At 51.3% G+C, this 23,252-nt stretch overlaps 1 protein-coding gene across 1 annotated transcript; it reads left to right on the top strand.

Annotated features, from left to right (window-relative positions):
- Positions 1-277: 277 nt before the first annotated feature.
- Positions 278-23,008, top strand: MAPK4 (mitogen-activated protein kinase 4). Its single transcript, XM_075726821.1, has 5 exons — positions 278-823; positions 11,342-11,486; positions 17,933-18,094; positions 20,264-20,465; positions 22,321-23,008. The coding sequence occupies exons 1-5, from the start codon at positions 278-280 to the stop codon at positions 23,006-23,008; spliced, it is 1,743 nt and encodes a 580-aa protein (XP_075582936.1).
- Positions 23,009-23,252: the final 244 nt, after the last annotated feature.

Genomic DNA, 23,252 nt, shown 5'->3' with positions numbered 1-23,252 from the left:
TGGGCTGCGTTTGTCCACGCTGCTTGGAAAGTCTCTTCTACCCCTTGAATTCTCACCCTGTTTAAAACATTTTATTTGTGTGTGTGTGCTCGCATCTATTTTCACTGCATCTGCATGTCGTCTTGAAGTGATGGGCTCAGAGCGAGACCTCCCCAGGCAACTCTAAGTAATGATGAGGCACTTGATTTCAAACCGCATTTGCAATCTGGAAGCCCTTCAACTCTCCCAGTTTTTCAAGTGACAAAGAGGAAAAAGCCGGAAGAGGACGGAGCCCGCGATGGCAGAGAAGTGTGACTGTATCGCCAGCATGTACGGGTACGACCTGGGCTGTCGCTTCATTAATTTTCGCCCCTTGGGTTTCGGGGCCAACGGGCTGGTGCTGTCAGCCCTCGACAGCAAGAGCTGCCGCAAAGTGGCGGTGAAGAAGATCACCATCGGCGATGCGCGGAGCATGAAGCACGCTTTCCGGGAGATCAAAATCATCCGCCGCCTGGACCACGATAACATCGTGAAGGTGTACGAGGTGTTGGGGCCGAAGGGGACCAACCTGCGCGGGGATTTTTTCAAGTTTAACGTGGTGTACATCGTCCAGGAGTACATGGAGACGGACCTGGCGCGGCTGCTGGAGCAGGGGAAGCTCACCGAGGAGCACGCCAAGCTTTTCATGTACCAGCTGCTGCGGGGGCTGAAGTACATCCACTCGGCCAATGTCCTCCACCGCGACCTCAAGCCGGCCAATATTTTCATCAGCACGGAGGATCTGGTGCTGAAGATCGGCGACTTCGGGCTGGCCAGAATCGTGGATCAGCATTACTCGCACAAGGTAGGCAATGCCGAATCGACGAGGCCGGCGCGCTCTCGGCAAGCTGCTGGCCGGCACGGGGAAGCGTTGAACGTGTGTAGGGTGAAGCGATCGGACCGTGGTAGATCTTCTCGGGAGAAACCCGTCCTTGAGGCCATTCGGGCAGCTGTAAGCGCTGCTGGGGTGGTCACTGGTGGTGGTTGCCCTCCCTGCCCCAAGCCAGGATGCATTTCCCGGGCAAAGCCCTCAAGTTGAGCTCTGCCAAGCGCGTCCCAGGGCTTTCCAGCGCCGCAGAGCACCGAGCAGGGCACAGGGAGGGTTCAAGTGCCATTCAGGTATCTTTCGTTGCTTTATATTGTATATATCAAATATATATTTTATTCCATCCCAGTAATGGACTGTGGGGAGGTGTGCGTTTGCTCGCTTAACTTAAATGACTGTACTTTCTGTTCCTTGTTTTGCTGCTTTTATAAAATACAAGCTGCCATTCATCCCCGCAGCGCAAGGGCGTGGAACGGGCCCCTGGCTCGTCCGCAGCCACTCTGCTTGTCTTTGTCCTCGCTGCTGTGCCAACCTGCTTTTTAAAAAGCCAACTCTGTCTGAATTACGCTTATTTAAATGTAGGGAATGGGATGGGTCTTTGAGATACAGTCATATTCTTTCATCTGAGGTCAAGATCCAAATGATGTATAAAATTTTTTGCTCTCTAGTACTTAGATACTGCATTATAATGCAATAATAATTCTGAGTGGCTGGGTGCAGCCCGGGGCAGCCTGGCGTGCCCCACTGCTACCCTGCTTGGGGCAGGGGATGCCCAGAGCCCCCCGGGACCCCCAGCCTGGGCATCCCCTGCGACCCCGTCCGTTGGTCCATGCACGCCTTCTTCTGGCAGTCTGGCTGGGATGGGGAAGGAAGGAAGGGAGGAATGGAGCAAAACGCAGGAAAACAAATACCTGCCCTTGAGTAGGGGAAATCCCTTCCCTGGGGTGTCTTTGGGACTGACTCAATTTTCCTGTCCTGCTGCTGTCACCACCTCTTCTCTGTCTGCCCAACAAGGGCTGATACTCCCCAGAAGTGGCAATTTCTAACAAGCAATTAGTGAGCCGTGGGCTGTGGTCTCCTCCGCAAAGGGTTGCGTTCCCAGGCAGCTGCCAAACCCTGCAAAATAATTGAAGGTACTGAAATCAGTTCTATACTCAAGCAAAAATGCAGCTATTAAAAAAGCTGCATTTTTCCTCTAACACGCTTAATTCGGCGCGGCAGTCTCATGCGGCAAAACCCTCCCGGTTGGGGTAGCCCTGGATGTGTCGCTCTCTTTTGGGACAGGGGGCTGGGGAGGGACGCGGCATCCCATGGCCACCGCGGCCGGGCTGCCCCCGGGCTCTCCTGTGCCCTCACAAAAAGGAGGTTGGAGCTCGGAGCAGCTCGCGGTGGCTTTGCTGGTGGAGCAGCTCGAGGTGGGAGTGGTGGCTGCGCTGACAGCGCGGGAGGCAAGGAAAACGGGTGAGAAGTCTCCGTAACACGCAGTCCTGATGGTGATGGGTTTTGGAGGGGAGTTGCAGATGTTTAATGCAGGTTGCCATCCGGGCTGGAGGCTTTTGAACAGCGGAGGAGCGCGGTGAAGGCTTCATCAACTCGTGGAGCCACGTGGTCCCGGGAGAATGCAAAATATCGCGTGGTCTGCGCCAGTAGACGTGATGCAGTCTGCAGCCGGTTTATGGTTAAATGTACTATTTGGTATTGTAAGATAAGGTAAAATCTATTTTCTTGAGCTGGATGTTTGTGTGGACGAGTTTGGTGTCCCCTGTGGACCCGCCGTTGTGCCTGTGCCGAGGTTTAAACGCGCTTTGCGTTTACCAGCGGGTTTCTGCCCAGCGTGGTTCTGATCTGGGCACCGTTGCTTTGCACAGGGAGGCAGGGAAGGGGAGAGGGAAAAGGATGGCAAAAAGAGCATCTCGTGATCCTGAAGCTGAGCCGTGATCTATTCTGGTTTCGAGTCTGCGGTTCAGGGAGAAAGAAAGCCTGGGGGAAAGGAGGAAGGTTGCAAGGGACATCGGGGAGTGAGCGCAGGGTCCTTGTCACTGCTGCCTCCCCGTCCTGTGCTCCCTTCCGCACCAGTTAGTGATTACCCAGCTCAGGAGGAGGCTCCTGGCTTTTTAACTGAGTGTTTTGCTTGGTTTTTTTTTTTAAAGTCAGGTGCATTCAGAGGCTTTTCCCGAGGGAGGGTAACTCCGGAGAAAACCCCTGCGAACAAGGCAGCACTATGGGTACGCAGAAAGTGACTGATTTAAGGAGCGTCGTCTTGTCAGAGACTGCAGGATCAGGGTGGGAGTCATCTGGCCGTGTCTGCTGCAGAATTATTGTTATTTCTAAGCAATTCTCCGTTGCCTTAATAACAGCCAGTGCCATGGGAAAGAGCTGTCGGGAGGATGGCCAGGGCTGCGGCCAGCAGCATCCTGGCTCGTGTCAGGAATAGCGTGGCCAGCGGGAGCAGGGCAGGGATCGTGCCCCTGTGCTCGGCACTGGGGAGGCCGCACCTGGAATGCTGTGTCCAGTTTTGGGCCCCTCGGTACAAGAAGGACATTGGGGTGCTGGAGCGTGTCCAGAGAAGGGCAGCGGAGCTGGGGCAGGGTCTGGAGCACAGGGCTGGTGGGGAGCGGCTGAGGGAGCTGGGGGTGTTCAGCCTGGAGAAGAGGAGGCTGAGGGGAGACCTCATTGCTCTGCAGCTCCTGGCAGGAGGGGGCAGGGAGGGGGGGTCGGGCTCTTCTCCCAAATAACCAGCAATAGGATGAGAGGAAATGGCCTCAAGCTGCATCAGGGGAGGTTTAGGTTGGATGTTAGGAGAAATTTCTTCACGGAAAGAGTGGTCAAGCCTTGGAACAGGCTGCCCAGAGAGGTGGGGGAGTCCCCATCCCTGGAGGGGTTCAAGAAACGGGCAGAGGTGGCACTTTGGGACATGGTTTAGTGGGCATGGGGGTGTTGGGTTGATGGTTGGACTGATGATCTTAGAGGGCCTTTCCAACCTCAGTGATTCCTAGTTTTACTTTCATTAAAAATAAATCCAGCCACCAAGGCAGGAAACATGGAATTAATTATGACTCTGCCCTTAATTGTTTTAGTGGTGGACTTGGTAGTGTTAGGTTAATGGTTGGACTGGATGATCTTAAAGGTCTTTTCCAGTCTAAACGATTCGATGATTCTATGATTCGTGCTAGGATGTAACTTTGCAAGATGCCATTGCATGAGCATCCTCCGATTCCTCCAAGGAGTGGGAGGCTGGAGCATCAGTGCAAAAAAATGACAGATCCCCACTGTGCTGAGAGACCTGGATACCGCTCTAGAGCAGAGCCGAAAATAGCAGCGCTGTGGTGAGCATCCAGCACCACAAATAACGTCAGTTATTTGTAAATTCTGGTGATGGGGAGGACTGTGTTTGCTGAAGCCGGGTGACGGGCGCTGCAAAGGCAGAGGTACGACAGGAGGGCTTGGACGGAGCTTGGGTCAGTCCTGCCTTTGATTTCCAACTCTTCTCAGATGACAGAAAAATCAGTTCCTTTCCTTATTTCTCTTCCAACCTCCACTTCCCTCAAGGGCTCATACAGATTTATAAGCTCCTTGGTCTGTGCGCTTGCAGAAAGCATCAGCAAGAGGGAGAAGACCAGAGCATCACCGTGTCTGAAGCTGCTGAGCCTCCACCCCGCTGCCGACCGGCGCTGAGCGAAACAGGGATCCTTACACCCCAAATTTTGGTGCTGCCAGCAGGTGCTAATGCTGAGCTGCCCAAAAGCCGATGAAATCCTGCTCCCTGGGTAATTAATTGTTGTAAAGACCCTGTAGATCCAACCCTCTGAAGGCAGTGCAGAGCTACACCTCTAGCGTACTGTTTTCTTGTAACCCTTTCCAGCGAGGAAAGGTCATCTTAAGTGCTTGGATTTTTTTTCCCTTAGGATGTTTTGTATCTGGAATATGCTTAGGCTGATGGTTGGGCTCCGCTAACACAAAAAATTGCAGGTTGTGTGTTGTTATTCGTCTAAAAGGTCACAGCTCTTCTGACCCGACGTTTCTCAAATACCAAACCATCCTGCTGAGTGCTAAAATGGCAAATAACAAACTGCGGTAGATTGTGAGCAGAGTTTTAAACACAGTTTAGAAATAACATATACCACCTAAATAATAGTTCTTACTTGGCAATGTGTCTTGTTTGCATGACTGGCAGCAGGCAACCGTTTAATTAGGGTGATTTGGTGGGAAAAGGAGAGCTCTCCTGCTCTGGGAGGTGCCCTGGACCGCAGCGGGGTGCTGGCCTTCACAGCTTCGAAGCAGAGCAGCTTCGCCTGCGTTTCTCCCACCGTTTGGCCGGCGTTCGCTGCTCAAATCCCTTTTTCCATGTGGTAAGAGCAGCGTGGGGACATCTGTTCGTTTGAAACTTCCCAGTAGCCAACGAGATGGATTTCAAGCTGCCAAGGTCACGTCCAGATCTGGATCTGCACCTTCACAGGCTGCTTAGACCTGAGGGCTTAAGTTTTAGCCCTGTCTCAGATAAACACGCTTCTAAGCTCCCTGGGTGCTCACGTACTTGCAGAGATCTCTTCAGGGCACAGAATATCAGCTCTAGCAGGAGAGGACCCTTGGGAGATGATCCTGTGCGTTTCCCTCTCCCTGTGACCCTGTCCCTTCCCCGATGCTCTCGCTATCCAGCCACGCAGGCTCCTTTCTCTTCCTTCTTACTACTCTTTTTATCCCCGGGAGTCACTAATCCTGCTGTTTATCCCTCTAGAACATCTCCACATTAATCCTTTTTTCCCCGGTCGCCACTCTTTGTGGTCCGCACGCTTTGCTGTGCGACTTGGTGCCCAAACGGTGAGCGGAGGAGCATTGGAGATGAAGATAAGGGACAGCTCCGGCCTCCGTGAGATCCTTATCCTTATGCAAAACAGTCAAAGCCGAGCATTTCCCTTTTCCTGAACCACCTCCTCATTGAATGCAAGCATCTCGCCTTCACCATCGGAGTGCTCTGCAATGCTCCTTCCGTCTGCAGCCTCGTGGTCCTGCCTGCCCCACACCTCGCTGCCTTGCCCCCGTGGTCCAGCCCCTGCCTGCATTTCTTCAGAGGCTGCCTGGGTGTGAGTAGCTGCCCATCTATCCATCCATCCCCACCCTTATGCCCTAATAAATATCTTTGGCTCCAGATATTATCCCTGGAAGTGTTCAAAAAACGGGCAGAGGTGGCACTTGGGGACATGGTTTAGTCTAGTCTACCCTTGATTGGTTTAGTGTGGACTTGGTAGTGTAGGTTAATGGTTGGACTGGATGATCTTAAAGGTCTTTTCCAACCTAAACAATTCTATGATTCTATGATTCCATGAAAAGAGAGTCCAGATGTGATCTGCCCCAAGTTTGGAGGGGAAGGGGGTGTAAAAGTGAGATACTGTCCTCCCTTGAGCACCCTCAGCTCCTGGTGAGCAGGAGGGATGGGAGAGCAGGGAGACAGCAAAGTCAAGCATTAAAAATTGGGATAAATACCAATGAATCTTTAGACTTAAAAATAATAAATGTTTCCGAGGGCAGACTCAGCCTTGGCTGTGCATCCCATGCGGCGTGTCGCCCGGCGCTGGTCAGAGAGGAGCCATTGGGTTGGGTGGTCCTGGGAGAAGACAACAGGAATGCCTGCTTGATGGGGATATGGAGACTCGCTGAATCTCTTTACTCGGGTGACAAGACAGCAAAGTGGGACGCTCCTTAGCCTGCCCGTGTTGTACGAGATCGCTTACCTCTTCTGGGGGCTCTGCCTGGTGCCCCAAAGCGCTTGGGGGCATCTGCATGGGGCTGCCAGGGGCCCCTCTCTCGCTTTGCCTATCGGCAACATTAATTACAGAATTAATTGGCAGAAATTCCACGCTAAGGAGGGTGCAGAAGCCCTTTTCAGGGGACATCTCATGGTAAATAGCTTCCAGAACATCTTCAAACCTTTGAAGTCCTCCCTTCCTTTTGTACTTGCTGATCAGCGCAAACATAATAGCTTCCAGTTCATCCAGTAAAATACTAAAATTCCCAGGTGGGTCATCATGAAGAGGTCTTGAAAGGAGCTGAGGACGTGGGACGTTGCTCTGGACTCACCCTGGAGGGGACCTCCCTCCACGTTCAACCTTCAGGCAGCTGCCCGTGGCCCCGCGCAGCCAGCGCTGAGCCTTCCTGCTGCGACCTGACTCGGTTTTTCTGCTCCTCTGTCCTCTGATGAAGCACGTAACAGTCTGCAGTCCTGAAATAAATGCACTCTGTCATCCCAAAACGATGAGAATACACGTCACGTTGCTGGAGCCAATTTTATTATTTTTGTTATGGAGCAACGTTCCTGCAAACCCGCTGTCTTTCCCAGCCTCTCCTAGAAAACACCCTACCTGCCTTTTAAAAAATAAGCTTCAAAAACAGGCTGTGAAGAGGTACCAGCCTGCTGCTGCACCAGGATTATCCCGAAAGCTTGGGGTTGTTGCTATTTTGAGGCCCCCCCCCCCCACTTGGCACTGCAGCCATCTGCACCAGGAGCCAACCTGGCTCCCGTGGGTGCAGCAGCAGAAATCCTGTTCCCGGCTGTGGCTGGATCCTGCTGGATTTCCAGTTCATGGGCACCTGGTCTGCACCTCTGCAGCTTTTTGAGTGCAGGAAGATGGATTTTTGGTGTGAAAGACTTTCGGGAGAAGCTTTGGCCTGCAGCGTTAGGGGCTGCTTGGCTTGTGGTAGGTGGGATCCTGAATTTCGGCATCTGCCTTGAGGAGACCTGCTCTTCGTCCCTCCAGCTCCAAGGAGGAGCTCCGGGCTCGGGCACTGGTCGTTTCGGAGCATCGGCGGGTCTTGCCGTGCTCCCCACGTGCTGCCGTGCCGTGCCAGCTTCCCTCGGCGTGCTCGGGATGGAGGCGGTCCAGCGTGCCATGACCGGTGTGACGCCGGGATGCAGCAGCACCCGCGCCCACCCGGAATCGTTTCTTCTTCTGGCGTTACGAGCAGTGCACAAAATCTGTGTTGTGTAAAGATTGGAAGAAATATTCCTTTCTCTTTGCTTTTCAGTTTCCGTGCTGTGCTATTTGATACAACTCAATGCTTATCCCACCTGTAGCGAATTCATCACCTTTATAGATTGCCTGAGCTGTTCCCGCCCATGCTGCAGGAGCAGAGGAGGAGCAGGAAAATGATACTTGAAAATTGAAAAAAAAAAAAAAATAGCATGGGAGGGCTTGAGAGCAAGCCTTGGACTGGAAATTCTTTCTGTTTTTAAATTAACTCAATTGTATTGGTTTTTAAAGAGATTCCAGTGGTTCTTCAGTTCAGAAAGGGCTGTGCTGAATCCACAGAATATTGTCATGAAGATGTATGTTCCATCTTAATTAGAACTAATTAAAACGCTTCTGCTCCTGGTCTTTCTCTCTGGTTGAATCTACATAAACGGTGAAATTCTTGTGCTAAAGCCCATGCCTTGCGCAGGTGATGCGGGAAGTGCTCGGGCTCTCGCCATGCCTTATGCAGCAGATGAAAGCAGGGAGGTGACGGTCAAGTACACGGTGACGGGTGACGGAAGAGGGAAGCGCAATGAGAAGCGCTGCTAATTAATTACCACCAGTAACCTCACACATCAGGGGAGGGGTTGAAGATGTGTCCAAAATATTCGGTGAGTTTTTGCAGGGAATTTTCTCCGATACAGGAGAGATGCCTGGGGAAGAAAAGGTTTGGCTTGTTGCAACATACAGATATTTGCGGTATACTGCTCATACATTTTGCATGGTGCGCACACCCACGAGAATTCAAATCCGTCTTGCTGTCAGGGAGGAGAAACCTATGAACCGAGCATTAAATCTGTAAGGAGGGTGGCATTCCTTTGCTGGGAAAGGGAGGAAATTGCTCTGGCCAGGAATTGCCCTGGATCGCTATCCCCAGAGTTTATTTTCTTAGGATTTTTCCAATAAATACCAACACCTCCATTGTTGGGAATAATTGCAGTAGCTGAAAAGCAGCGGTCTGATCGGATAATGCCTGGGGGCTTTTGTGCCAGTTCTGATTCAGCAGCATTAGCAAAAATATAACCGCATTAAATGAAACTTCTCAGCTAATCAGTCTCCATTACAATTTGTCTTAAGATGACCAAAATTAAAATGTTTTTTTTAAAAGCAAACCCTTTATGATTACAAGCTTGACGACTTGCACGTTTGGAAATGGGAACAAAAACGTGCATTGGGGGAAGAGGAGCGTTACAAAGCTCGCAGTGGGCGTGATGGCGCGCTGCTCTCGTGTTTAGGCTGAGAGATGTATCCTAGAACATCCTAAGAGATGTTACACAGCGTAACTGCATCCGCAGTTACATCGCAACTGAAAACAGTTCAGGAAAGTATATCAGTTAGGATGGAGTTTTTAACCGAGTTTTTATGTGAACTTTATTCATGCTGTCATTGCATTTTGATACTCTCCAAATGTTTCGTGGCGTTTAAATGCAGTTCAACTTTATAATTCCCTTTTATTTCATCTTTTCTATTGTGTTTCAATCTACCGCGTTCTGTTAATGCGTTATATTTCATATAGAAAATACCACTTGCGAATATTCCAACGTTATCCTCACGAAATAACCATTCATGTCCAGCCCTAGCGTGGCATCCGCGCATCCGCAGCTTGGCCGGCGGGCGAAGCCGGGGGCGCTGGGACATTCCGTACGATGCCAGTGTTATTTGCAGGATTGAACGCACCCCCTTGATTTCGGCAGGAGCTGCTGAGCGCTTGGCACTTGTGTTAAATCTCCCGGGTGAGTGCCGGAACGGGAGGGCTGTGGTCCAAAGAGACGAGGGTGCTCGGTCTTTGTCCTGCGGGGTGCTGCTGAGGGCATCTCCTTTAAAACCATCGAGCATCCCAGCCGACCAGCCGCACTGTAAGCAAAGTAGGATGGGGGACGAGGACCTGCCCCACGCCAGCCGGCTGCCGGAGGCGATGCTGGCGGCAAGGGAGGGAGGCGATTTATTAGGCAGGGCTCAGGCTCGGTGCAGAAAGGGCAGGGTTTCCTAGCTCTTCGTCAGCTAGCTAATCCCCAAAAGGGCTCTCCCACTTATCCCATGGCGTTTTATTTTCAAGAGTCGTGGCTAGGAGCCCTTGCGGGGCTGTGTTACCCGCTCAGCGGTGCTTTAAGACATCTGCTCGTCCAGGGGACTTCATAGAATCACAGAATGGTTTAGGTTGGAAGAGATCTTCAAGATCGTCCAGTCCAACCATTAACCTAACACTGCCAAGTCCACCACTAAAACAATTCAGGGGAGAGTCATAATTAATTTCATGTTTCCTGGCTTGGTGGCTGGATTATTTTTTAATGAAAGTAAAACTAGGCATCATTAAGGTTGGAAAGGACCTCTAAGATCATCGGTCCAACCACCAACCCAACACCCCCATGCCCACTAAACCATGTCCCCCAGTGCCACCTCTGCCCATTTTTTGAAACCACCTTCCAGGCGGTAGTGATTTTCCTCCATAAATCTGATTTTCTGCCCGTCTGCTTGTTCTCCTCTTTATTACAAGATCCCACGTCTCACCCCTGTGAGATGCTGCACGGGCTCATCCGCCGTTCCCAGCACGTTTCCCAAACCGAAGCGGGGTTCCCTGCAGCAGCATCCCCAGGATGCAGGCAGGGCGAACTCGCCTGGCTTCTGTGAGAGGCCGGATCCTGCTGAGCGCATCCTCTGGGCACTGCCCGCTCGGGAGCCCTGTGTGCTCCCCGTGCCACCCCTGCTCCGGTTTTGTGGGTCCCCCGGTGCTCGCCGTGGGTTTGCGCCCAGCCAGGGCTGACCCACGGGCAGCTGCTTTTGCGTGGGCTCCCCAGGGAGCTCCTGCCCTTCAAAAATTCCATTGCAGCATCAGTGCTGGGAGTTGGATCTGTGGGAATTCAGCGGCACGGAGCTTGCTGTTACCAGCAGTTTAGGTAGCTATGGGGGGACTATAGGTGTAAGCTTAACTGGAGATGGAATCGGCAAAAGATTGCGAACGGGTAACTTTTGGAAATCCAAGCACTGCGCTTGTGGGTACCGAGCTGGGAAAGGCTTCCTTCGTGCACCCGTGGGTTATAGCTGGGACCCAGCGAAGTATTTAATGTGCTTAACTTCCAAAATGTCTCAGATGGTGAAATTGGGATTTATATAATACATCTAAGTCTTCCAATAGCAACCTGAAATAACTTTTGCAGGTATGAGCTGCAAATCTGTGCTATCAAAGCCATCTGTCCTTTGCGGAAGATGCTTCAATACCCCGGTGCCAAACAGCAAATAAGTTTTTGGGGAGCAGCAAGCGCTTTGCCTCCTGGAGCAGTGAAGCGTCTCTGTTTCCAGCAGTGCATGTCTCACCTCTTTGCTTCCTGCGAGATACACGACCGCAGCCTGCCACAGATGCAGCACAAGCACGGTGGGCAGGTTCCTCTGCAGGATCCGATGGTGGGGCCACGGCGGGCAGTGAGGGCTGACCGGGGAGGAGCGGAGGAGCTCTCTTGCAAGGTTGCTGATGTCTCTGTTTCTGCTTTTTCAGGGTTACCTTTCCGAAGGCTTAGTAACAAAATGGTATCGCTCCCCCCGCCTCCTCCTCTCGCCAAACAACTACACCAAAGCCATCGATATGTGGGCGGCTGGCTGCATCCTGGCCGAGATGCTGACGGGAAGGATGCTCTTTGCTGGTAGGTTTCTGGCTCCCGTTGATTAATTTCTGTAATCCTTCCCTTCTTCCTTGCTACCCAATTCAAAGGGCATTTTAGCGTGGCAGAGGGAATTCCCCTCTCCTTGCCACCCAGCTTGTAGCATCGCTACAGGGATCCTACGGTTGGTTATTAGACACGAGAGCTGTCTCGAGAACAAACTCCACTTGCGCAACCTCTGCTAGTAGAGGGTCCCGTGGTTGGTGTAAACTTCCCTCATACAGGCAGGCCCCTGGGGACGGAGAAGAGTTATCGTCTTGATTTTCACTCAGCCTTCTTGTGCTTGCCTGGGAAGGACACGTGGTGGTACGGCCGTGATGGCAGCCAGTGGGAAGCCGCCGGCCGGTGGGGTGCCCAAGGCTGGCCGGAGTCGACGGTGCCTCTGTGCCGAGCCTTGCCGGGCAGGGACGGTCTGCTGCCGACAGCAAAACCCCTAAGAAAGAAGAATTCTGATGAAACAACAAAACCTTTTTCTGTTTCTGGGTCTCCAACAGAAAAGAAGAGCTTTTTGTTGGGAGGGAGGATGCTAAAAAAATATCATAGGGTGGAGCATAGGACAGGAGATAATGTGGCCCCGTTTGTACTCTATGCCGTGGTTTTGAATTGTGATTGGTGTCTTCAAGGTATTTCTTTTCTTTGAGGGAACACATTTGAATGCCACTACCCATTTTCAGCCATTTTCAGGATTTTCCTGTAAGCGGGTATTGGAGTTGTAAAGGTGCAGCGCAAGGAAAAGAAGACAAAAAAAAGCACCGGCAAGGAGCACCTAATCATCAGTGCAGCATTTGAAGCTCAACTCCGATGTTCTTGAGAAGCGAATCTTTATTTAATATGATCCCAAAAACGCTACTGTTGGGAGCAAAGCTTGCTTCCCAAGCTGGGACGCGGAGCCGTTCATTCAGGAATGAAGCAGCCGCTCTCTGCCTGTTGAACAAGCTGCGTCCCTGCCCGGGGTCTGCAGCAATGCTCCTCCTTGGTTGTCTCTCCATCACCCATTAGTGTTTTGAAAAGGTTTAACGCATTTCGGGAGCAGCTGTTCGCCGAGTTGTGTAAATAAATAATTAGACCCATTAATAATGGAGAAGGACATTTTCTTCACAAATATTTCAGTGCCCCGCAGAGCTCTGCAGCCGGTGTTTGACTGCAGCTGCTCTGTCGCTCCCTCCCCGCTCCTGCTTGCAGCTTCCATATTTCTTTTGTGAAAGCTGAATATTAAGCAGTCAGTATCATTTCGAAGAGATCATTAAAATTGCCTCCTTTTCCTTCCTTCCTTTTGTCCTCAGTCTCCCCTCCCCACAATTTTCAAGTCCAGGGACTTCAGCTCTGAAAATTATGCATCAGACCTGGCTGCTCCTGCCGCCTCCTCGGGATGTATTCCAGGAGCGGGGACGTCTCCATGTGCCACTTGTCCCTGCAGGCACAGGGCATTTTCTGGTCTCGCTGGGAGATGCTGCACGTGAGCGAGCTCCTGAGGCAGCTCTGCCAGCCGCCTCCCCTTGCCGAGCCGTGGTTTGCACCGTGGAAGAGTCTCTGAGCTTTTTGGGTGGAAGCAGACTGGATGACGCCTTTCCAGGACAGAGCTAAGGTTCTGCCAGTCCAGGGCACCGGATCCGAATCGCCCCAGGTAAACCAGAGCAGCAGAAGCGAACCCCAGCGCCGATGGCAGGGTCCTGGTCCTGCAGGAGTTGCACCAGACCAGAGCAACACGCCACCTCATATTAAACTGGGTGTAGCTGGAGCCCCGGGGAAATCTTTTTGGACTCTTAAGTCAATCTCTCTTTTCCTATACTTGCTTCTCATGTCAAACAGCAAAACAAACTGGATTGTCCACGTCCTTCTCTGGCCGTCTCCATCAGAGAACCCAAGGACTCATCTTTATCGTGGCTTTCCAAACTGCGCTTGACCCCTGTGTCAGCCCCAGCTTGGTTTTTGTGCTCTTTGTGGACCCCCGGGGTAGAAGCTACGTTGGCTGACACCAGCCATCTACCGCCTAAGTGTCCGAGCTGCTCCCTCAAGCTGCCTTCGTGGTCAAGGCAGAGGCAAAGGCAGCTCCAGCACGCGATTCATCTGGCCTCTGTCTGCCTTCAGCTGAGATTGTGCCTTAGAAATATTTATTTTTCCACTACTGCTCATGAAGAGCACCTGCAGAACAAGCTGAAGTCCCCACACGGGTGTTGCGCATGGCTACAGGTGAGATCAGTCCTGTCCCGGCTGCCCAGGCGAGATGCCCCAGAGCCGCCATACGGGAACCGACTTTGCAGCTTGGTTCCAGAGAGTCCACAGCAGCTTAGAGATCAGGAGATGGGATTTTGCAGATCACAGACTGGGCTCAGCCAGACAAGCACTGCGAGCATCCTTGCTTCTCTGCTTTCCAGCCCTGTGCCGTCGCTTAATGAGCCCCCAGGTGATGGCAGGATACTTAGTTAATGGGTGGGGATCAAAACCAAAGCTCAAAATACATATTCCTCTCAGGTTGCTTTAAAAATAATCTCTAGAGTTGTTACGGGAAGGTCCTGGCCCTGTGCTCCATTTTCCTGACCTCCTCCTATACCAGTAAGTAAAGAAGAGCCGGGGCGGGAGCCCGGCAGCGGGGCAGGGTGCCCGTGGTGTCCTGTGGCACGCACCGTCTGTCATCTGCTGGTGTCCGAAGAGGAGGAGAATAAAACCCAACCACTCAGAATAGCTAAAAGCTGGCAAACACTTGCAGGACAGCGTGGGTTCATCTCTGCTTTTGCTTTTCTCCTCTTTGCCTGGGAGAAGGAGTTTGCCGCCAGCCAGCTGCAGCCCCCACCGCTGCAGGACGAGACTTTTGGAGAGTCCTGGGTCACCAGCAAGCACCCCGTGGGAAATAACAGCGATGTAGTTCCCAGAACGTTGCAAACCCCCAGTAATTGCCTCACACTGGATAAATTGGCTTTTGAGTATGCGTCAGCGGCACAATTTAAATTGGGTGCTTAGCATAAGTCAATATAATTAACTCGGGAGTCTATCTGGGGTGCTTAAGCCATGCAGTTAATTTAAGGTGGTTGGTTATTAGGAATAGATGTCACTCGCTGCTTTCATTCTCCTACACGAGTTAACGAACACCCAGCAGAGAGGGACCCCCAGCCCCCTCGCCCTCCCCGCAGCCCCTTCTCTGGGCGATGGGGCGGGCAGGAGCAGCTTTGGGTTCAGCAGAGCGCCGGGTGGGCACAAGAAATTGGGCTAACCCAAAGCTCACAGGAGCGTAGCACGTCTCCAACAGCTAAAATCTGGTTCGCAGACCTTTGGAGAGCTCCCCACCATGAGCAGCATGGAAAACAGGGAAGAGCATCCGTAACCAGGCGGCTACAGCTCCCTCCAGTGACTTCTCCACCATCTGCTGCCGAAGCGTATCCGAAAGCATTGCCAGTGGAAGCAAGAGAAAATAGGAGAAAAAGAAAAACCGCCTGTCCTTGCAGATCTCCATGGAGTTTACCAGTGGGGCTGTGCCCATGCCCGAGCGCTAGGAGGTGGCGCGGTGGCTTTTCCCATGGGATTGCTGCTTGCTCCCGGAGGATTCACTAGCAGGGCTTGGGTGCTCACCCGGCACTTGGTTGCTAGCCCGGGGAAAGGTTCCCTTTTCCAAGGCGCGAGGCAGAGCTCCTCGTTCTCTCCTCGGGTAACGGCAGCACGTTGCGCTTATTCCATCTGTAGTTTCTGTTTTTCTTTTCAGGAATTAATGCCTCCAGAAGGTCCCTAGGAATTACATAAAGAGAGGATCATGGTGGAGAATTGGGTTCCTGAGAGCCGTAATGCAACACTTCCAGCGCTGCGTTAGCAGCTTCTTTGTGTGACCGAACACGGTGCCTCTTGGCTGCCAGATACCTTCGGTGAGCAGCGGCTGCAGCTGCACTGAGAGGAGAACAGCCACAACGCCTTTGTGACTTTTAATACCCTGTAATTTTGATGACGGGTTGGGAATTAGCCTGACTAACAAGGTGTTTGTTTCCCGATGGCCATCTTCAGTTTCTCCTGGAGCCATGCTGCCAACCTCTAAATGAGCTAAAATTAGTTTTTCTATAGGAAAGTGAATTCATTTGCCCAGGATTGATATTAGGAGGGTGTCCCTCTGTCTTTTTTGCTTTTCCTGTTGCTCTATCTTCTTCTGAGGCTTTGTTCAGAGCGGACGTGTGGTGTGACGGTGACCAGCCGTGCTAATGTCAGCGTTGGTGTGGGGTTGTCCAAGTTCATTGCCGCGTCCTGGCTCGGAGCTCTGCTATTTGGGGTAAAAGTGTCCGCAACTGCATTGAACCAAACCTTGTTGGAGTGATGAGGCCATGATGGATGGAGACCCTTTCCCAACCTCGACGTTTGGACCTACCCTTGCCTGGCGGGGGTGTGGTTGGGGTCAGCTCCATGGATTTGAGTCGGGAAACCTCCTGCAGACCCGCAGGGAGCTCTGGGCTGGGAAGGGCAGCCCCTGCCAGGTGCCGGCGACCTCCAAAGGGACAGGGTCGCTTGAGGGTGTGAAGCCAGCGACGGTGTCCACCATCCCCTACGAGCTGGCCTCTCCGCCCTCCCTGCAGACTGATCAGAAGTGCTGTGCCATAAATGAGGTTCACTCCTCTTGCCGTGGATCAGCCGGGCGCTGCTTGCTGGTGAAGCAGCCTAAAATCCATCAGTGGGACAGCAAGGGGCTTGGTAGCCCAAAAATCCCCCTTGGTTTGTCCGCCCCAGCCAGCTCGCTGTCTTAATGGATAGTCCTGCCTCTAATGACAGAATATTTATAACCGGCATTTCTGGCAGACAGAAAATCAATAGCGCGACTCAGTATTTCTGCCAGGCTGCTTCTCTGTACACGTAGGAAGCTGGAAATCAGCCGCGGAGCTCTTGGTCGCATCCAATAGTGTGCTAAAGAATGAGATTAACGTTCATTAACGAGGCAGTCGGCTCCGCTCCGCCGGCGCTGCCACTTCTCTCACCGACTGGTAGCCAGTCCTGAGCGGGGGGCTTAGGGATGCGTGGATAAATGTGTCCTGAAGGAAAAGGATTTAAAAATATGTGATTGCTCATGACAGTTGTGGGGATCGTCACCATCAGAGCCTTGACTTGGTGCCCAGCAGCCAGGTGGGACTTGCTCAGAAAACCCCTTTCCCATCGGGAGAGCGCAGAGGTCGGGCACTTGCATTCATTTAAAGATGAAGCTTTGGGACTCCTGGAGCTGGGTTCACGATCTTCTCGTTATCGCTGGGATTGTGGCAGTGCTTTTTGTCGCCGCTGCACAGAGGGGCTTTGCTTCTCGGCGTAGCACAGCACGTGGCAGGGTCGCGTGGTGATGGCATGGGGCACTGCTCTGCCTGGCCGCAGCCGCGTGAGCCGGGATGCTTCGTCTGGGGTTACAAACAAGACCTGCCGTAGTATTGCTTCAAGAGGGTCGTCAGTTTGGGGGCTGGTAGAGCCATTATCTGTCTCCTTCCATCGTGCAGGATGGACCCCGCTGATGGATAATGGCTCCCATGCCCCCTGATTTCAGTCGGGTATGGTTTTTGCTTCATAGCCATTTTAAAAAGATGGCTACGTGTCCTGGTTTCGGCTGGGATAGAGTTAATTTTCTTCCTAGCAGCAGGCACAGTGCTGTGTTTTGGATTTAGTAGGAGAAGAATGCTGATAACATGCTGATGGTTTGGTTGTTGCTCAGTGCTGCTTATGCCAGGCAAGGACTTTTCAGCTTCCCATGCTCTGCCAGGGGCACAAGAAGCTGGGAGGGGGCACAGCCAGAAGAGTTGATCCCAACTGCCCCAAGGGCCATTCCATACCATACGGCGTCATGGGCAGTATAGAAACTGGGGGGGTTGGCTGGGGAGCAGCGATCGCTGCTCGGGAACTGGCTGGGCATCGGTCGGCGGGTGGTGAGCAATTGCATTGGGCATCACTTGCTTTGTATATTGTTATTATCATCATTATATTGTTGTTATTATCATTGCTATTTTACTTTGTTTCAATTATTAAACTGTTCTTATCTCAGCCCAGGAGTGTTTCTCACTCTCACTCCTCCGATTCTCTCCCCCATCCCATCGGGGTAGGGGGAGTGGGCGAGCGGCTGCGTGGTGCTGAGCTGCTGGCTGGGGCTGAACCACGACTCTACAACACTATGTTAGTCTAAAAGCTGTGCAGACAGCCTGATTACACCAGGAGAGCAAATTGTCTAGGTTAACTCTTTCACCCTGAAAAAGAGGTGAGCCGGCTGGGAGTCCCAGCACATTTTCCTGGGAGCCAAGAGTGGTGGCTGATGCAGGGACGCATCAGCGTGGAGGGGCCAGCGGGAGATGCGGCGCTGCAGTGCCGTGGCTCATTCCAGAGGGGTGGCCATGCAGGAGGGTGGCTGATAACACCACTCCCACCACCACCACCCCCCTGCCGATTTAACTTCTGGGTCTCAACTCACTGTCTGTTTTCTACCCATGTAGGGGGTCACGAGCTGGAACAGATGCAGCTTATTCTGGAGACGATCCCCGTTATCCATGAGGAAGACAAAGAGGAGCTGCTCAAAGTGATGCCCATGTTCATCAACAGCACCTGGGAAGTGAGGAAGCCGCTGCGCAAGCTGCTTCCCGAAGTGGACAGCGAAGGTACCGTAGTGCCCGCTGGCTTCGGCAATGTCCTTCTCCTGGGGCTTCCCCTGGCTGCCGTGTTTTCAGACCTATTTCCCCAGGGGGTCATGGGGATCATCCTATGATTCTATGATTCTATAAGGCCAAGTGCGTGCTTGCTGGTGAAGGAGAGTTCAGATACCTGAGGGTCTGCAACGCTTGCTCCCACCTGGAGCTCACGTGTCCCCACCGCTGTCCCCCCCGGGTCCTGCTCGCCATCCCACCGGGGAAGGCATGGGCTGCAGGACAGCACTCACGGTGCAGTAGCTTTCTTGCAGGTAGCTCGTACAGAAATAAGGGTGAAATAGTCTTCCAAGACTATTCCAAGACACTTTCAAGGGGCATCCCGGCTTTCCTGTGCCTCTTCTTGAGCTTTAAGCGAGGGTTCAGCCCAGAGGTTGTTTTCAAGCCCTGTTCATTTTCTTGCTGTGCTTTTTGCATGAATGCAATTGTATAGTACAAGAAAATAAATGCTTTTACTTCACAAATATCTGAACTCCTTGAGATGGTTGCTACAGGCAGAAACATTGTCCAAGTGCTCCGAGGCTTGGATATCACTCGTGTCGGGCTGTCGCAGGCTGCGATGCTCAAATACCACTTCAGCCCCTTCCCTCCTTCAGCTAAAGCTTAAAAAATACCAGCAGTGTGTTGTTGCGAGGGGGCTGCAAACCGCAGGCTTCTGGACCTGAACTTTTGCCTGGAGCAGTTTTGTAGGCAGTGAGAGCTTGCAGGGTGGCAGCTAAGAGTTGAGCAGCGTGGACCAGGGCACGTCAGCTCTTCTGAGCTCCTTCCAAGGCTTCAGCACCAACCGGGCTGGTGGACTTGGCCACCTGCTTTTGGGAAGACGTCAAGACCAAGCCTGGCTTATGTTCGCTGGCATAATTCTTCGTTATAAGACGTCCGCTATATGGGCTTGGCAGCGCAATACCCATCGTCCTGGGTTATCCAGGGACTGCATCAGCCTCCGGCGAGCAGGAATGGATTTATTCCCTGTTGTTACTGCGGGAAGAAAGGTTACCTGCGCCCTTTACATAATTCATCAGCATTTTCCTGCCTCTCTGACCAGTAATATATCGTAATATATAACTTGTAATACATCGTTCCACCGTGCTTCTTGCCCGCAGCCAGTGACCTTATGAAGCTATTGATTCCTTCCTACTTAATTAGTCCAAGCAATGAAATAATCCCATGGGAGACAGTCGGATATTGGTTAATGTTTAAGCACTGAGGCAATAGGTATGGCCCACCCGTTCTGCTGAGTGATTTTGCCCCTAAAGAAACGGTCCCATTCACACAATTAAGTCTTTAATGGGGATATTTCTGAGGGTACAATGCCAAAAATGTAACTGAAGGAAGGTGTATTCCTGTTTGTATCATCTGAACTCTAAGGGACCCTGCCATGCACCAAGAATCAACGGAATAAGCAACGTCTTTAATGACAGGATTTGATCTTTTCACATAACCCCAGTAAAAGGAATCGTCAAAGAAATCACAATAAACCCTATACAGTTAGAGTTAATTCTAGTCACTTTAATTGCGCTTAATTTCCTCCTTCATCATCCTAGAAGGAGTTCATGCTCCATGGTTTCTCTTAAAAAATTTTAGGCACTCAGGTTTCTTTAAATATTAGCGGGCAAAATAATTTCATAGTGTTGGTCACGCCAAGGACTTTTAAAAATTGCGCTTTAAATCTAATCCCGCTCTAGTTGCGCATAAAGACGTGCGATCAGCTGTCCAAAACGCCGTGTGCTTGTCGAATGGGTCTGAGAGCATAGGATCAAATCCCAAGATCGTCCAAAGGTCTTTTCTGGGGTACGAGCTTAGCGTTCTGGCCCGGGATGGCAACACTGGGTGTAACACGTATGTGCCGTCCTGTGGAGGTGCGACGCTCTCACGGGCATTTCTCCTGCCCTGCTAGATGGACTGCGGGCTGTGAGAGTGCTCCGCTGCAAGCACAGAGCTCCCGTGGTGGGTAAGATGGATGCAGCTAGGACAGAAACGCGCATTTTAGATGCGCGCAGGATGTGACCTTTAATTCCTTCCTTGCTCCGCAGGGATTTGTTATGGGGGATTCACGAGGCTCATCCTGGAAAGGAAGCTGGTATTGCTTTTGAGGAATTAGTGAGCTTGTTTCTCTCTGCTTCACAGCTATTGATTTTCTGGAGAAGATACTGACGTTTAACCCTATGGATCGATTAACGGCTGAGATGGGTCTGCAGCATCCTTACATGAGTCCGTATTCCTGCCCCGAGGATGAACCAGTGTCTCAGCATCCGTTCCGGATTGAGGATGAGATTGATGATATTTTACTGATGGAAGCCAACCAGAGCCAGATGTCTAACTGGGACAGGTATGGTACCCGAGGCTGGGCCAGAGGCCACGTACTGGCTTAAATTCTTTAGGCAGAACTTGACTGGTGAGTCTCTGACCTGCTCTTTACTGGGTTCAGTCACACGTGTTCCAGACCTGTGAAAGACACCTGCTTTTTCTTCTTTATGCCATATTGTAGTTCTAGCCCAAGCTGGCACCTTGCTGAAGCCAACAAGAGGTTCGTCATTGATTTCCGCAGGGAGCAGATGTGGAGTCTCCACATTCCAGTTACTGAGTGTCTTTCTGCTCTCGGTTTTATTCACAGCCTATATTGTCTTCATTTGAGTTACATCCCTTTAAGTGACACTACGGTTCTTCCCTCTGTCCCTATAACACAAGTTATAAAATAACGTAATTCTTGTACCTTTTGGGGACCGGGCCTGATTTGGAACTCTATATTTATCACTTTTCAAGGTGCAGAAGCCCCAGAGACCGCAGATCTGGGGTCTTTTTAAAAAATCCTTAATTGTGTTGACTTTTAAATGGTTTGCTGAAAGTAGTACAGGAGGTTTAGAGTAGATCAAAGCCTTGAGCTGAGGTCTCTCATGTCCTAGATGATTACCCCAGTTACTAGGCCAGTCCCAGTACCGGAGCACGTAGGGAAAATAAGCAGCTAAGAATTAACTAGGTTCACTTTCCTATAGAGCTCCTTCCCGCTGAGCGGGGTGAGCTGCCTGAGGTTGTCTGCAGCATTGTTCCTCTCCGTGTAGCAATTAAATCTCCTCGCTTTCTTAATCCACTATATTTCACCAGCACTGAAAAAATAATCTAAAGAAATCCCTTGCCTTCACTATTGTTAATCTCTTTGCCTGGATGAACAAGTATCAGGGTGGAGGCTCGGGAAGACAACCAGGTAAATTAGGTAAAGAGGAAAGCTGGAAACTTTTCTCAGGATATCTGTCTTCAGTGTATCCCCACAGCCCCGGCATCCCTGCCAGTCTTAGTCCCCAAAGCAGCAAATCAGTTGCTGGATGTCACCTCATCACCTTTTTCTCCCTTGGCTTTCTTGGTGTGACACAAGAAGCTGGGACCTAGACCGTCAGTCCTGCCACCCAGCTGGGGACATCTGCTGTAGGGCCATAAATTTTGCAACACAAGCTGAGTGTTTTAGAGACGGCAAATGATTTTGCTTGTGTGTTGTGGGACACGTGAAGAGTGTTTCATTGCCAGGACATAGAGCCCCGATACCTGGGATAACACATCTTTTAAAGGCAGCTCAGTTAGGAGCCAGTAAATTAGATGTCACTCTGAAAACCGTGTCTAAGAACGGGTGTTGTTGGGTAATTGCAATCAAGGGAGTTCAACTGGCTTGAGAAGTTACCGCTTAGCAAGGTGACCCGTCAGGGATGCTCTTGGTCCACAACGTCAAAGTAAACTGGTCATGTCCAATCTCAGTGGGGTTTTAAGCTCATCTTTTTTACTTTTATGGCCACAAATGAGGAGTACTCACACTGTGGGTGCTTGTCTCTGGGCTGAGGGACAGTTTGATTATTAATATTGTTAATCATGTTTTCATCTCGCATGGAGAGAAGGCAACGATCGGCTAAATGAAGGGGCCAGTTGGTTTGGTTGTTGGGCTTTTATTCCCACTACTGATCCTGTCCAAGCAGCCTGGGCAAGCCTCAGACTCCTCATAAATTACTCAGCCCCTCTGCCTTTATTAACACACGAGGAAAAGGTTTCTAATATCAATAATATACTCAATAATATAAATAAACTTAAAGATGTGTAGGTAAGCGGCATATTAGCAAGCAGCAGCGTGTGTATCTGTTTGAGCACCGCTGCCTCTAGCGAAGCCATCATCTGCGTGTCTAATAGTGGCGTGTCTTTCGCAGGTATCACGTAAGCCTCTCCTCTGATTTGGAATGGAGACACGATAAATACCACGACATGGATGAGGTTCAGCGGGACCCCCGGGCAGGGTCTGAATCCATCGCTGAAGAAGCACAGGTTGATCCACGGAAATACTCACAGAGCAGCTCAGAGAGGTTCTTGGAGCTATCCCACTCCTCCATGGACCGAGTATTTGATGCTGATTGTGGGAAATCGTGTGATTACAAAGTGGGCTCACCTTCCTACTTGGACAAATTGCTGTGGAGAGACAATAAGCCCCATCATTACTCAGAGCCCAAGCTAATTTTAGATTTATCCCACTGGAAAAGAGCAACCATAGCACCCGCAGCTGAGCTATCGCTGGAAGAAGAACCATCCAACCTCTTTCTGGAGATTGCTCAGTGGGTGAAGAGCACACAGGTGGGTCTCGAGTGTCCCAGTCCTCTTCCAGAGATTCAGGAACGGAGCCTGCCATCTTCTCCTCACCATCTCCACAAAGAACCCACAGAGGTGAACAGTGAAACAGACCCTGAGTTTGACTTGGACGTCTTCATCTCCAGGGCACTGAAACTTTGCACAAAACCCGAGGATCTTCCAGACAACAAGCTCAGTGACATCAACGGGGCCTGCATATCTGAGCACCCCGGTGAGATTGTACAAACAGAGGTGTACCAGAAAGAGCGATGGTGAGGAACCCACACCCAGGAAACCCCGCCGTATCTCCCTGTTCCTCTCTGATGGTGTGGCCATTGCCCGGGGCTGAGTGGCTTCCGTCTGTCATTGAGCATCCGTTTTTTACACTATACCGAATGCCTTTTTCTGAAAAGGCAAGCACAAACCACATGCCCCTTTTGATGCCTTAGAAATACCTTTAAGGGAATCAAGAGGTGTGAATGAAATACTGAGTTTCTTATACTGCCTTAACACTCTTGCC

This window comes from Pelecanus crispus, chromosome Z (assembly GCF_030463565.1).
Source record: "Pelecanus crispus isolate bPelCri1 chromosome Z, bPelCri1.pri, whole genome shotgun sequence".
Lineage (NCBI taxonomy): Eukaryota > Metazoa > Chordata > Aves > Pelecaniformes > Pelecanidae > Pelecanus > Pelecanus crispus.
Note: the sequence above shows the minus strand (reverse complement) of the source record. Positions and strands in the feature narration are given on the sequence as shown.